Raw genomic sequence first — 15395 nt, forward strand, 5'->3', positions numbered from 1 at the left:
AAAGTAATACATAGATAACATCTCCTTAAAATGTATATACATTTTTTTGGCACCCTGGTAGACAGTATTTCACTATAATTATGTAAGTTCATAAATATCAATACAACAATCATATTACTATATATAAATATCAAAGTAACATGTTGAACACCTTAAATTTACACAACGCTACATGTCAAACATATTCAATAAAAAGAAAAACACTCAAAAAAATAATTTTCCCCTAGGCCATTGTCATTCTCTTTCTTCAGTGTCCTTATCTACATTATATAACTTTTGCAGTTTTTGTTGTTGTAGTTGTTGAGTTTTATGTTATTATACTTGGGGCTAGAACTTGTTTTCCTTGTGACATCAATTTTAATAATAAAAATCATAGTGGGGTTTTTTGGGGGTTTTTTTGCTTAAAGGACATGAAATTTACTTTTTTAATATCTTTTTTTGCTGAAAATTTTATGTTCTGCATTGCTTCATGATTTTTTATATTATTTAACTTCATGTTGTATATAAATCTGCAAAAAAAAATTGGACTCAAATTTGATTTGCTTAAACTTATCACTGTCTTATGGTGTTTCTATGATTAAGTAAATCACAAAATAATTTACTTAATTTACAAATTACTCTAATTAAGTAGACTCTTTGTACGTCAATTTTTTAAAGCATGAGTACATTAGTTTGACATTTTCCTAGAAAACTTTTAGCAGATAAATGGTTTCTTATTTTTTAACCCCTGTTCTTTGGGTATTTTTGCTTGGCTCTCTAGCTTCCAGTGTTAACTTTGTGGTTTGGCTGACTAGTGATTTTTTTCCCTAGAAAACAGAACAAAACGATGTCTACCTCCACGTGCACTGACCCGACGGCAGGTGCGTGCTCTGCAGGACGGTGCCGAGCTCTATGAAGCTGTAAGGACTGCACCAGACCCCAGCTACCTGGAGGTGAGAGAGGAACAGGCACGTCACCCGTTAGGTGGGAAGTTGTAGTCACCCCAACCATCATGGGAAGCGGAGTATTAAAGGCTGTTCTCAGAGGGGTCCCCAGTGATGTGGCAAACCTCTGTGGCACATTTCAGTTCTGTATCAAATAGAGGGTAGGAGGGTTAAATAACTTTAGATGGTAAGTAAGTGTGGCTTAAAATGCAGGCAAAACTTGTTTACTTTTAAGATGAAACAAGTATCTACAAAGCAATGCCTTAGTTTCCACATTCTCAGCTTTTTCTCGCGTCCTACCTAGAGCTTGTTTCATAATCCTCTCCTTTCAGGGTACTGAGATCAAAAAGTTTCAGAAGCACTAAACTGTGTTGGAAATAACAGAGGCTTTAGAATCATGGCTCTGCTGTTTATTAGCCAAGGAAATTGGGCGTAAAATAACTATAAAATGGGCATAAAATAAATTGTTTTAGGATCAAATTAGATAATGTATGTAAAAGTGTACTGTTACAAAATTCCATAAAGATGTTAGTTACTATTATTAGAACATCATTTCATATATTCAGGTAAGCTACCTCCTAAAGTTTTAGACACCCTGGTATCTAATTAATGCAAATTCTAGGATTAGTTTGCTAGATAGGGAGAAGATAGAAAGTGTTAAGAAAGCTATTGTTTGTTTATTGGTTAATCTCATTTATTTGATGACAATAAGTCTATATAGCCTTAGTCGTCTTAAATAGTGGGACTACAAAATAACGAATACTCTATTAGGAGAGTGAGCAGTGCTGTTCTGAATGGAATTCCCTCATGTTCCCAAGTGACAACCCATTCTCCCCGTGAGAGGTGAGCCCAGTTGTGAAGCTTGGCAGTGTATCTGCTGCAAGTCTGTGAGTGAAGGCTTTATTCTGCTTTCCTGAGAAATGATTTGCCTTTCTCTCTTATTACCTATGTTGAAGCTTATTTATGCTTTCTATGAGTCATCATGAAGATAGGTTTAATTTCATCCACAAAATTTAACAAGATCTTTATTAAGTCTAGAAGCCTTTTGTAGAATTTATTTATAAGGAAGAAATAGGGGACAGAATGAGAGCTTGAGGACTAAGTTCTGACCTGGTCCTGCCACTTTGTAATTGGACAGGTAAGTTGTCTCTTAGGCTTCCTTTCCACCTTCTACCAAGGGAAGGCCTGAGAGGCCCTTATCTCTGAGGTTGTGGGTTCGTACGGTTCTATGAGATTTCACTTAGGTCAAGTTACTGTAATGCTTGAAGGGAAAAAGAACCATCCATTTCTAAAGTGCCCTTTCAAAGGATTTGTTTTAAGTGATAATATTAAATGTTGTGGAACTTTGGAAATCACAGATTTTTTTTTTTTAATTCATGTTTAAACTGAACACTGTCTACATTTTTGGAAAACCTTCTCAGGGTACAGAGAGTTCAGACTCTTGTGTAGAGTAAGATATTAAGATGTATAAGGCAGCAGCAGTCTAGTGTTAGGTGTCAGGATTCCATTTCCTATTTCATTTTATTCTATTTTTGTTTGTTCATTTATTTAATTTTGTTAAACTGGGCTGAGAGTCCCAACGGATCCAGACAGCAGTTTGGTGAAATATTGGGAGGGAAGTGTGGAGGCAGAGGCAAGTTCTCACAGCACAAGTCTGTGTTAAATTGTATCTACTGTTCCAGAGGGTTCATGAAATTACACTACAGGACTAAGAAGGAGGGTTCTTGAGTTAAGCCCCACCTATATGTCTCTGCGAGTTATTCTCTCTGTACCTCAGTTTCTTCTTCTATAACATGGGAACAATAATAGTATCTACCTCCTAGGGTTATTGTACAGATTACATGAGTTAATGCACTGACCACACATAGATCCATTTCTCAGATAGAGCGAGCTCTCAAACATTAACCATTTATAATGCCATCTATGTTGATGATTATAATTATTACAGTCACATTTATAAGTAGGGGTTGCTCTGGCCCTAGGGAAATTTGTCACAAAGATTAGTAAATAGTTTAAGGCACCTAAAAATATTTATGTGACAAGCTGAGTACGTTCATCTCGCTTTTTATATTGTCACACCCTTAAAGAGAACTCTACTGTGTTTTTATCCCTTAAATGTAAGGGATTCACTTACAATAGATGAGGTGTTTTGTTTTTGTTTTCTTGCTTTTCATGCCAACATTGTCCGCCTTCATATATTAAATGATGACAGGGTTATTTTAGTGAAGAACAGTTGAGAGCCTTGAATAATCACAGGCAGACATTGAATGATAAGAAGCAAGCACAGATCCAGCTGAGATTCCGGAAGGCTGTGGAATCTGCTGAGCAAGGGGAGCAGATGTTATCAAGGGACGTTACAACTGTGTGGAAGCTGCGAATCATAAGCTATGAGAAAAAAGAAGAAGATTCAGGTCAGTATGTAAATTTTTTGTTTTTATCAGTTTTAAGTTAAAGTTTATGATATTAATAAAATAATCTCAAATGCTGGTTAAGTATAAAGTTAGTGTATATCAGAGGAGCAAAAATGGGTTACCAGCACCCAAAAAATGATGATCGAATCCTTAGATCTCAGTTGTTATCAGTGTTCCATTTTTAAACAAGAATCTCGATGATGATTAGTTCTTCCATTGTGTCTTTTTCCTCTTTACCTAAATAGTTATACTGAGTATCTGGCGTCCATCATCAGATTTATATTCCCTGTTAACAGAGGGAAAGAGATACAGGATCTATCATCTTGCAACATCAAAATCTAAAAATAAACCTGGAGGAGCTAATATACAGTTAACAGCAACAAAAAAAACTCAGTACCAACAACTACCGGTACACACTTGCATTATAATTTTTCATTTTTGATGAATGCATATTAGTTTATAGCATCAACACATGCTGATTTTTCTCTTGTAGGCTTCAGACGAAATCCTGTTCCAAGTTTATCAGGCAAGGAAGCCCCTTCCCTTCAACCAGTTACTGAATCCAGACTTCCAGCCACCTTGTTCTGAGGTGGACCTAATAGGATTTGTAATTTCTGTTGTGAAGAAAATAGGTAAGGTACAGCCTATTTAATTGTAGCTTTTTATTGATACTTTAGAAAAACATTATCTTTTACATTTTGTCTCCCTTATGATTAATTGGAACTACAAATTGGCAAATTTGATAACTTAGTGATTTGAAAGTAGGCCTGTTTTAATCTCAGTTCTTAATGAAAAGCAATTCGGCGGTATTACAAGGAAAGAACTTACCTCCCATTTTGTGCTACTTAATTTTAAAGAAATTCCTAGAAAATGTTCTGCAGCATTTTAGTGATTACTAGACAATAATTATAATTTCCCTGTGCAGTTAACTGAGGAGTCAAGCCTCCACCTCTGGGTTTTGGGTTTCTTTTTCCTTTGCAATATCCATCATTATCCCTAATAATATCCCTTGTTCTAAAGCCTATTCTTTGAATATAGCTGCTCCAAGTTTTTTATGGTTAGTGTCGTTTTGCATGGTATCTATCTTTTCCCATTCTTTTATTTTTAACCTACTGAGGACTTTATATTTCAAGTGTGTTTCTGATAGACAGCGTGGCTGGATCTTGCTCTTATCCAATCTGACAGCCTCTGTCTTTTAACTGGTTTGTTTAATCTGATCACCTTTAATCTGATATTGATAAAGTTGGATTAAAATTGACCACCTTGCTGGCTTGCTTTCAGTCTGTCCCATCAGTTTCTTGTGTTGGAAAGCAAGTCGCATGACATTTCTACACACTTGGTAGCAGCTCTTGTCTCAGACTGTCTTTTCAGGACTGTTTATATAGCAGAGAGGTCAGAGAGGGCCAAGAGCAGATTGCTTCCTGACCAGAAAATCTGATCTCTTTTTCTGTGAGTTTTTGTTTTTCAGGTTTCACATAAAAATGAGATTATACAATATTTATCTCTGTCTGACTTGTCTCACTGAGCACAATGCCATTGAGGTCCATCATGTTGCTGCAAATGGCAGATTTCCTTCTTTTTTATAGGTGAATAGTATTCCTTTGCTTATACCACATTTTCTTTATCCACCCATCTGTCGATGGACTCTTAGGTCGTTCCCATACCTGGCTATGTGAATAATGCTGCAGTGAATATGGGGGTACAGCTATCTCTTTGAGATAGTGATTTCATTTCCTTCGGCTATATACCCAGAAGTGGAAATGCTGTATCCGATGATAGTTGTATTTTTAATTTTTTGAGGAACAAATAATTTTAAATGACAAAGAAACTCCATTTCTCTCCAGCCCTTTCACTCTGTCCTGCCCAAGGAAAGAAGCATTTATTTCATTGGTGACCTTAGGAAATAGATCGTTATCCATGTTTGTCTTCGGCTCTCTTGGAACCTGTGAGCTCAGAGTCCATGTGTCTCCCCCTCTGCTCTTTCCTCCTCCAACGAGCAGACCAAACCCACAGAACAGAACCCTGTCAAGTGCACCTTGGCGAGATGGAGGAAAGGCTTTGTTGTTCCATCTTAGATCAAAGCCACACTCTCCAATTCTGATTACCAACAAAAAAAGTGGATAGCTGACACTTCTTTGCTGTCTCTTTTTCTCCTTTGGTTCACAATTATCATTCTGCAAAACCCCAAGAGTAGGGGAGGGAAAAGAACGTAGTGAGCTGAGGTGAGAGGGGAGCACATGGAAAACCTAGGTTGAAAGCCGAGGAGGAGACGATGACCACCGCTGTGAGGTGAGGCTGGTACGTTTGCAGTGTCAGCTTCATGTTTACTACTCCCAGCATCTCAGCCAAGTTCATCTATATTTTATTCCCTAAATGTGCACATTCCTCTTTCCATTTTTCTATCTGCAAAGCCAAACTCGCATCTCCCTAAATGCTATGAAGTGTCCAGGGCCAGCTGTAGTCCGACTTGAAGCACAAAGCCTTCTATTTATTCATTATTTTGTGCCAGGCACCCCAGTCTCCTCTCCTCAGTCTGTCCCCCACTCCAGTTCAGCTATGGTGACACCCTCCTTGATGCACTGAGCCCACCGAGCTCACCTTCCTCACAGAGACTTATACTCACAGCTCCCTCTCCAGAAACTTCTGACACAGCCACGTGGCTGGCTCCCCTCACTCCTCCAAGTCTCTGGTCAGATGCGGCCCTCAAAAGAGCAGCCCTCTCTCTGCTCCCAGCCCAGCGCTCAGCAGCACCTGACAGCATACGTTTCCCTGGTTTTTGTCTCCCTCCTCCAGAACAGGAGCTGTGTCCTCAGCTCCCGAAACAGTGCCTGGTACAGGGTCAGGTCTGAAAGCTTTGGTGCATTCCTCATTAGCAGCTGCCCTGTCCTGCTCTGTCCCTTCCTCGGTCCTTTGGCTGAGGTTTATGGTCAGTCTTTTTTTAAGATGGCTTCATGTGTGCCATATTCCATTGACTGTGTACCTGTTTGCTTACTTCTGAGACTGTATCTTGGCTAGGCATAATGTTACGGGATCACGCTTTCTTTCCTTCCCTCAGAACTTGGTAGAAATTGCTCTTTTGGCATTCAACAGTCTGGGACTGGCCTAATTTTTCCCTCATTTAGGTGGTTTTCTTTTTATGTCTGCATGTCTGAAGAATATTTTGTTTTGTAGTTCAAAAGCTTGACTAAGCTGTGTCTTAGTGTAAATATTCTCTACACAACTCTCCTGGGACACAGGATTCTCTTCTAATCTGCAGACTCAATGCTTTCTTCATTTCAGAGAAATACTGTCATTTCTTTAAATATATCTGCTGTTCCATTTATTGGGATTTCTACATCAAGGACACCTGTTAGTCTTATGTTGGATTGTTTTTGTTTTTATCTCTTCTCTGATTGCTTCTGTTTGTCTTTTTCATCTTCATTCACCATTATTATGTCCAGCCTTTATGTCAGTAATTTTATTTTCTACATTGTTTTATTTCTTGCTATTTCTAATGCACGTATCTGTCCCATTAGGGTTACATATCGGTATCCTCAATTCATTTCCTTGTCCCTGCAGTCTCCTTATCATCTTACAGGGCTATTTATCATCCCTTATGCCAGCTTTTGCTTTACTGAATTCATGTTCTCATTAAATTCAATGGCATGAATCCATTCTGAAGATGCGAAACCGTCTCTGTTCTTTTTGTCTTATTTTCTTATGGGTTGTGTGCTCTTTGTCTTTGCTGTGCTCTTTTCTCCTCTGTTTTAATGGGTTTTGTTTGGTTGGTTGTGTTTTGGTGCTTTGCAAGTTTTCTCTGACTGTAGTATGTTAATACCCTCCATTGTTTCCGTAGCATTTCATTTCATCTTGGTCAGACGTGGGTGACTTCTTCCACACATTCTATTGTTGTTATAGATGGCGGGTAACTTGTATTCATTCATTCAGTCAGTACTTACTGAATGCCTGCTACTGCCAGGCATTGTGGTGAGTACTGGGTGCAGAGCAATGAACAAAACAGTCAAAACCCCCTGCCCTCAGGGAGCTTCCACTGTGGTGGGGGAGCCATTGCAAACAAAATAATAAGTGGCATGTGTACCTTTCTTAGTAAGTGCTGATGAAGAACATTAAGTGCGGAATGACAGGTAGTATCAGGGAAGGCAGGGGAAGTGCAGCTTTGGGGAGGGAGGTGAGGAAAGACTTCACTGCAAAGCTGACAGGATCTGAGGGAGGCTTGAAGGACCCACAGGAGGGAGGCCTGTGGACCTCCACGGAGGGGCGTTCCAGCAGAAGGCATGGTGGTGGCAGAGGTCGTGAGACAGCATCCGGCCTGGTGCCCCTGAGCTGTGGCAGAGGCCGGCAGTGTGTGCGAGCTCACAGCCGGGGAGATGCTCCGAAGAGCCAGATCACATGATGGCCCTGGGACCGACTTCCTTTCTCTGGCGGATGGGAGGCGTGACACCATCTGAGTAGGTTTTCAGGGGGCCTCTCAGGCCCCCAGTGAGAATGGACGGTAGGGGGTATGAGGGCACAAACGGGAACCAGGTGGAGGCTACTGCAAGAATTTCGGCACAAGATGCTGACAAGAGTCCGACCAGACGACAGCCAGCGGGGTGGTCACACGTCGTCAGAGTCTGAAAGTAGAGGGTCCGCGTGGGGTGAATAGAGGAGTCAGGTCGGTGCCATGGTGTTTGGTAAGCACCTGGAAAAATGGACTTGCCATTTACTGAGAGGAAAACAGGGCGTGGGGAAGGTCAGGCGCTCAGTGTGGACAGTGAAGTTTTAGATGCTTAATCCAAGTAGGCATTTCTACCTGACACTTGGATACAGGCGTCTGTTCAGGGAAATGGTCTGGGCTGAAGATATAAATTGGGAAGTCAACATCCACGTGGTGGGTAAAGTGGTCGGACTGGCTGAGGTCACGAGGGTGGGAGAGAGAGAAGTGACTCAGGCTGTCCCTCCTGGGAGAAGAGATGGAAAGAGCCGGTTGAAGAAAGAGGAGGAGCGTGAGCGAGGTGCGGGGGAGGCTTGACAGGGAGCTCTGCTGAAGCCGGGGAAAAAAGGAGGATTTCAGAGGTGAGTGTGAGCGTCTGGGGGCCAGCACTTGAGAGCGTCCGTGGAGAGCTGAGGGCTGAGCGTGGTACTGGCTTTAGCACTGAGGACCCCTGTGCTGGAGTGACAGGCTGCGGAAGGAGAGGAGTAGCAGTGGTGAGTACAGGCATCAGGGAATCCTGCTCCCAGTGAAGACGGGAAATGAACCAAAAGCTGAGGGGAGTCAGGGCCAGAGAATACTCGCTTTTTCAGATCAGAGTGCTGGTAGCGTCCTAATAACATGTGTACTGACGAGAAGGGCCCAGGAAAGAGGGTGAACATTACAGTGGAAGAAAAGGGGGGCTGGTGGTGCAATGCGGTTCTTTGTGCCGTGTCGGGATGGTGCCTAGTGGGTATTTGGGGAGGTTGACCTCAGCTCTTAGGTAGTCGGTCCCCATCTGTATTAGAGGGGAAATCGTGGAGTGTAGGGTACGGATGAAGCGGGAGAGCTGGCATGTGAGTAAAACTTGGGGCAGCCCTCCTCTGATTGCTTCTGTTTCCACACTGCAATGGGAAACGAAATCATCACCTGAGAGTCACAATGCAGGGAAAGGCGTTAAAAGTTTTGGAAGAGAGGCGTGACATCATCACCCCAGTAAATGGCAGAGTGGACGGGCTGGGCGAACACTTGGTGGCTGCCAGGGCCACTGGAATTCATGAAGATAAAGTGACTAGTCGTCACGGCTATGTGATACTTTTCCAGCCATGTTTGACGGTAATGGTGCAGGCATGAGGCAGGGGGAGGTGGGATCTGGCCAGACTTGTAGCTAGCTGGGTGAATAACACAAAGTAGGAGGGAAGGAATGTGGGGGTGTATGGAAAGGAGGGATTTTAATAACTGACCCTGGATTTTAAGCATGACGCAGGAGAGAGAAGGGACATTTGGGGACTGTGGAGCAAGCAGCAGGAGATAAGAAGGACGACCCAGTGGGGTGGAAGGATTGGTTGAGGTAGGGTTCTATCGGGAGTGAGCTGGAGAGATCAAAGGTTGTGGTGGAAGAATGAGCTATTTGGAATTGAGGTTCTGGGGGAGAATGGGGTTATTGCAAGTAACGAGGTCTTGGGTCAGTCTGCCGGGTGGGCAGCTCACAGACTGGAGACAAGACCCTCAAGGAGAATACGGACCCTGGGAGTCCAGGCTGTCGGAAGGGTTATCTTTGGGGATACTGAAGTCACAGAGAAATACAGCGATAGTAATGACAGAACGACAGTGTTGTGAGCTGAGTCTTCAAGAAAATGAAGGGAGTGACCAGGGGTCAGTAGATGCCTGAACAAGGAGAGTAGTGAACCACATGTCTGATCACAGGAGATTCAAAGCTGAGTGTTTTGGGGGAGGTGCCGGGAGCAGCAGCGAGGAGCAAGGAAGACACCCACCCACCTTGAGCTCCAGGAGCACAGTCTGCAGGGCAGCTGTGGCGTCAGACAAAGTCTGGGCGTGTTCCAGCAGGACAGTAAGGAGCAGCTCCGGACCGTGGAGAGTGCTGAGGTTTGACTGAGTTCCAGAGGACCCAGTGGAGGATTCCAGGAGACAGGGAGAGGTGGGAGATGGTGTCAGGGCAGCATGCAGAGCTTTTGGAGACTGTCTGGGAATATGGACGGCCTGGGCTTCTTGTGGAGAAGGACATGACATCAGGTCTAATGGTCCCAAGTCACATGGTGATGGTCAGGTCAGGCGTGTGGGAGAAGAAAAGTGAGGCGACCTGCCAGGACCCCGTGTAGTTCTTGACTCTTTCTCAATTGTGTCCAAAACCAATGTTTTCCTGCTCTCAGTTACTGTGTGAGGGCCGGGTATTCGCGTCTCTATCCATTATTTCATGTCCCTGGAAGATGTCTGTTCTCAGTCATTTTCCCTAGTTCAGTAACCCTGTAAATCACTTTGCTAGGGCTCCTGTAACAAAGTACTGCAAACTGGGGGCTTACACAACAGAACTTTGTTGTCTCCCAGTTCTGGAAGCCGATGTCCAAGGTCCAGGTGTGGGCAGGTTGTTCCTTCTGCGGCTGTGAGGGAGAATGCGGTCCGGCGGCTCTCCCAGCTCCTGGCAGTCTTTGGCTTGTAGCTATGTCACCCCAGTGTCCAACTTCATCTTCACATGGTGTTTTCTCTGTGTGCATGTCTGTCTCCAGACGTCCCCTTCTTACAAGGACATTGGATTAGGTCCCACCCTAATGGCATCATCTTAACTTGATTACATCTGCAAAGATCTTATTTCCAAATAAGGTCACATCACAGGTTCTGCGGTTAGGACTTCGGCATCATTTGGGGGGACACAATTCAGCCCATCACACCTTGGAACCTGGACCGTTCACTTCTGTCAGTCAGTCCTGGTCACCTGCTTCTCCCTGCCACCATTTTCATTATTTCTCATCAGAAGAGGAAAGGGGTAAGAATACCCACTCTATTTGCTTTTCTTCAGGTGTAAGGATAACAGAATTCTCAAAATGTGTGTTATTTCACCAGTTTGAGGGACGGGATTCAAAGCTGAGTCTTCTGTGCTTGCTTGGCTCTATCCAGTCTCTTGCTGCTTTCCTTCGTCACCAAGTTTTAAATTTTATATCAGCATATTCCTCATTTGTATGTTTTTTGGTGAACATTCTTTTTTAATTTAGTTTGATGTTAAAGTTATCTAACACGCAAATCTAATCGTGTTTCCCAGCTTAGAATCTTTCGTGGTTCCCTGTCCCTTAGAAGCTGAAACCCAAACTGCTTTCTGTGCCTGGAAACGCATCAACTTGCTGCCCTAAACCACCACCCCACACCTCAGCTAAACTTTAGTTTCATAATCCAGACACACTGTGACAGAGCGCACTTCCTGCCTTTGAATATTCGTTCACTGTGCCTAGAATACCCTTTGGCCCCACTCTGGGTGAATTCTCCCTCTTCTCATTCTGCCCCGTGGCACCTCCCGCAGGGCTCACAGCCTGACTGAGGACTTCCTTCTCCAGCTTGCAGCACTGTGTGTGTATGTGTGTGTGTGTGTGTGTGTGAGCACGCATCCCATGGTCCTCTCTGAACCTCCTCCCAAGCACACTGATAACGTGGTCTCGTTTTAGCTTCTTTCTATCCCACCTCTGCCGTAATGGGGGCAAGGGGACCGTTGACAACGTCAAGGGGGCACAGTTTATGACGTCCTCGTGGCAACACTTCCTTTGCTGTTGTGATCCCACCGTGCAGACGGGCATCCAGAGCTGGGACAGGTTAACCAACCTGCCCAAGGTCACAGTTCTCTAAAGGGACTTAAACCCATTCTTTCAGGCTCTATAGCTTATATGTTTTTTCTTACACCTCATGCTGCCAAACCAATACCAAGCCCAACATTGGAGAGTTGGGCTTAAAACAGTGTCTCTATTTTCAGTCTGTTTCATTATGACATTACAGAAACCCTCTCAGATAAAATGAATTAAATGAGATCACTTCTCAAGTTGGTTCCCTGGGAAACAGTCTCAGAGATTTCCATGAAGGTTTACTGGGAAGTGCCCTCAGGAGCATGCTGGGCAGGAGCAGAGGGAGGTGCTGGGCGTCACCTTGGGCAACTCAGTGCCCCTGGGGCTGAGGGCAGCCCAGCAAGAAACTCAGGCTGAGCTGCCAAAAGCCAGCGCTCCCCAGAACCGGGGTGTCAGACAGTGATGGCCTGCACAGACCACAACACCCATAAAGTTTTCTAAAGAGAATTAAAATGATACAAAGAATTCTGTGGAAGTTCAGAGTAGACCAGACTCCGAAGCTGCAAAGTAATTTTTTTCTCATCCTCTTGCTCAGTGCCTCCAGCATTCTGTGTGTTACTCTAGAAACTTTTTCCACTTGTCACCATTTGCACAATCAGACAAACCCAAAATGAGGGAAATGCTACAAAATTGATGATTGGAGTGAGTTGTGCATTTTCGGCACAATTATCACAGGAATGATGTCCTTATCTGTAAATCGTATCAAGGGGTCCGCGAGGTTGACCTTCCTTATTACTGTAATGGCACCTTGCTCACTGGGCTGGGTGGTGTCTGCTAGGTTTCTTCTCTGTAAAATCACCGTCTTCCCCGTTGTTGTCAATAAGTGTCTGGGAGAAGATTCTTTGAAATTCTGCAAATCCTACTTCACCGCAGTCTCTCCCCTGTTAATGTCAGCATCCACCATGATCTTCTTGGCAACGGTTCTTACAGTGGGGTTTGCCTAAAGATGATTTTTCTCTTCTTTCCTTCCACATTCACTGGAACTCAGTGGAATTCTACTCAAGGAAGGGCTGTCCTTTTTTCCCACATGTATTTATTTGATTTATATCAGTATGGATTTACAAATACCTGTTTTATTCCGTGGGGTAACGTTCAGTATCTTCATTATTTTGTGGCTCCTGCTGTTTCAGTTTGGGGCCCTCAGGAGCTTTTTCAGGTTGACTCCTGTGTTCTTGCTTCCTACAAGTTCCCTGTCCTTGTCCAGGATGCAGCTCCCTAAGTCCCCCCTTAACATCGATTTGGTTCTGCACCTTTAAGGAAGCAGCGTGTAATGACATCAGTCTTACCAGTCGTGAGTTGATATAAACAAGAGTTGAGCTCCTACAGCATCTCATCAACGTCATAATGAAACAACGTTGAACAACATGATGTCATTTGAGGACCTGCTGTACTTCTCCAAATAACCCTGGATCCTTTGTTTTGGAGAAAATGGTGTTTAGAACCAAGGTCTGATCGCTAGATGTGCTTGTTCCTACGGAGCATCACTGCTTGTGTGGCGTTTCAGGCAGAAACACCAGGAAATGTGCTGGTGTCCCAACCTGGAGTCCCTCGTAACTGGTCGGTTTTGTTTGGGGGACATGTGACAGGTATGAGAAATATCACTGTGGTTCTAAGAGCGACACAGAAACTCCGAGAAGTGCCACTCCCGCCGCGTGCTTGCTCCCGGTGCTCTCCTCTTCCCCACACGTGCCACTCCCTGTACTTTCTGGTTTATCCTTCCTGCGCTTGTTTTGCATGGAGGGACAGATAGGGGTATGTTTCCTTGTATCTCCTTCCTTATAGGAAGGGTCATAAACTCGAGTCTTTCTCTGTGCTTTTCTCTTTCACGTAACAGTATGTTTGGGTCGCCTGACAGAGACCATCCTCCTGGACAGCTGTGTAGTACACCATTGTGTGGCTGTTCCATAGTGTATCCAGCTACTCTCCTGGGTAGTAGCTAATATTGGCTGCTTTCGATAGTTGGTACGAAAGCAGGATATGTGTTTTCCTCATCATACACGTGTTTTCATCAACCTCTCCATATGTATTTTGCTATTATTGGAAGTTAATTGCTTAGAGCACAGTCCCAGAAGTGGGACTGCAGGTGCAAAGGTAAGTGCCTATGTCACTTTGCCAGGTATTACCAAGCTTCTCGCTGGAGGGAGGCACCACTAGGTATTCCCCTCACTGCTGTGCCTGCCTCCTTCCTCAGGAGCGGGGGGGGGGTGTCATGTTGGCGTTGAAATTTTAGCACTGGAAGCAATAGGTCACTCTGGAAATCCTAAGTCTTTTCTAAATTGAGTTAATTTGTTTTCACCATTAACATACCAAAATAAATGGGCATATTAGAGGTTCTTTGCATTTTTTAATTTATCTAACACAATGAAGTGGGGTTTTTGCTTTTTGTTTTTTTCATTGTAGGTCTTGCTCCATTGGTCTATTTGTCGGATGAATGCCATAACTTATTGGCCATAAAGTTTTGGGGAGATCTTAATGAAGACATTATTAAACCTCACGCGTTAATTGCTGCAAGCAACCTCCAGTGGCGACCAGAATCCAGATCAGGAATTCCTACTTTATTTGCTGGAGATTTGTCCATGTTTTCTGCCAGTCCAAAAGAGGGCCATTTTCAAGGGACATTCCACAAAATGAGAAATACTATTGAGGTAAAATTTGTTTTGAGCATTTCCACACAGTTTGGTATTTTCCTATTTTGAGAGTCAAATATAAAAGGAGTGGCAGTTTTTATGAAAATTGGATATTGAAATATGTCAGGTGACTGTCTGTCATATATTCATTGCTCGTGACCCCGAAGAGGTGGGGGATGACAGCAACCAGGGAGAAAAGAGTGACCTAAACGGAAAGAACCAAGTTAGAGGGGAGTGACGAGGAGGAGGTTGGAGCTCCAGGCCGTGTGGCAAACGGAAAATTGGTAACGAGAATAAAGTGAGTTCCCTGTGGTCCATAGCAGTTGGCAGTGTAATTAGTTAATAATAAGCAGACTCCAGACTTTCATTTTAAACTCCATATCTAGTATTTTATACAGTTTATACCTGTCTTTGATTTGAAATAATCCCAAATAGGAAAACACTGAAATTATTTTCCCTGGATCACATGCATTTTTGCTTAAATCTGGATGCACATCATGTAATAAATAGTATTAGCTCAGGTTTGTTGAGCGCTGACTGGGCATCCCGCCCTGTCCTAACCCGAAGCCAATGAGCAGGGAGCTGCTTCTCCATTCTGTTGATGGAGAGAGGCTGTCACACAGCCACATGGGTGGGACCAGGATTCACACTTACGCTGTGTGAATGCAGAGCCCATACTCTTAACTACTATGCAATGCTGCCTCCCTGCAAAATTCTGGATTATATAAATTGCTAATTAATAATCTACAAAAGATAAGCCTCTTCGATCTGTAGTTTAATATTTGAAATATGTTATTCAAAATTTATATAAAATCCTATTTTAAAAGCATAGGACGTAGGTAGCTGGGTAAAGGAAGTGTGGGTAATATTTACCTAAAAACTCAGTTCACACAGTGAAGAGTAACACCTGATTTATCCAGTTTCTAATAGGGGGTGGGGGTTCCCTTCATTATTTGGCTCCCATACAGAGTACCTGCTCTCTACCTTCCAGGTTCTTCCTCTGAGACCATGCAAGGGCAGTTCAGAGACCACTGTCATTTATATAGCACTTTCAAGTTCTACAAAATACTTTCATGAATTAGGTTAAACCATATTTGCTGGAATTTGACCATTCATGACTTCTGAAACAACAGTTTCAGGTG

General features: G+C 43.4%; 1 protein-coding gene across 1 annotated transcript in view; it reads left to right on the forward strand.

Annotated features, from left to right (window-relative positions):
- The window catches only part of BRCA2 (BRCA2 DNA repair associated), a 57516-nt gene that overhangs the window by 39609 nt on the left and 2512 nt on the right, over window positions 1–15395 (forward strand). The window contains 5 exon segments of the mRNA XM_033103779.1: window positions 811–932; window positions 3136–3334; window positions 3580–3743; window positions 3828–3966; window positions 14027–14271. Coding sequence (XP_032959670.1) covers window positions 811–932; window positions 3136–3334; window positions 3580–3743; window positions 3828–3966; window positions 14027–14271 — 869 coding nt within the window.

The sequence above is a fragment of the Rhinolophus ferrumequinum genome, chromosome 4 (genome assembly GCF_004115265.2).
Source record: "Rhinolophus ferrumequinum isolate MPI-CBG mRhiFer1 chromosome 4, mRhiFer1_v1.p, whole genome shotgun sequence".
NCBI classification, from domain to species: Eukaryota; Metazoa; Chordata; class Mammalia; order Chiroptera; family Rhinolophidae; genus Rhinolophus; species Rhinolophus ferrumequinum.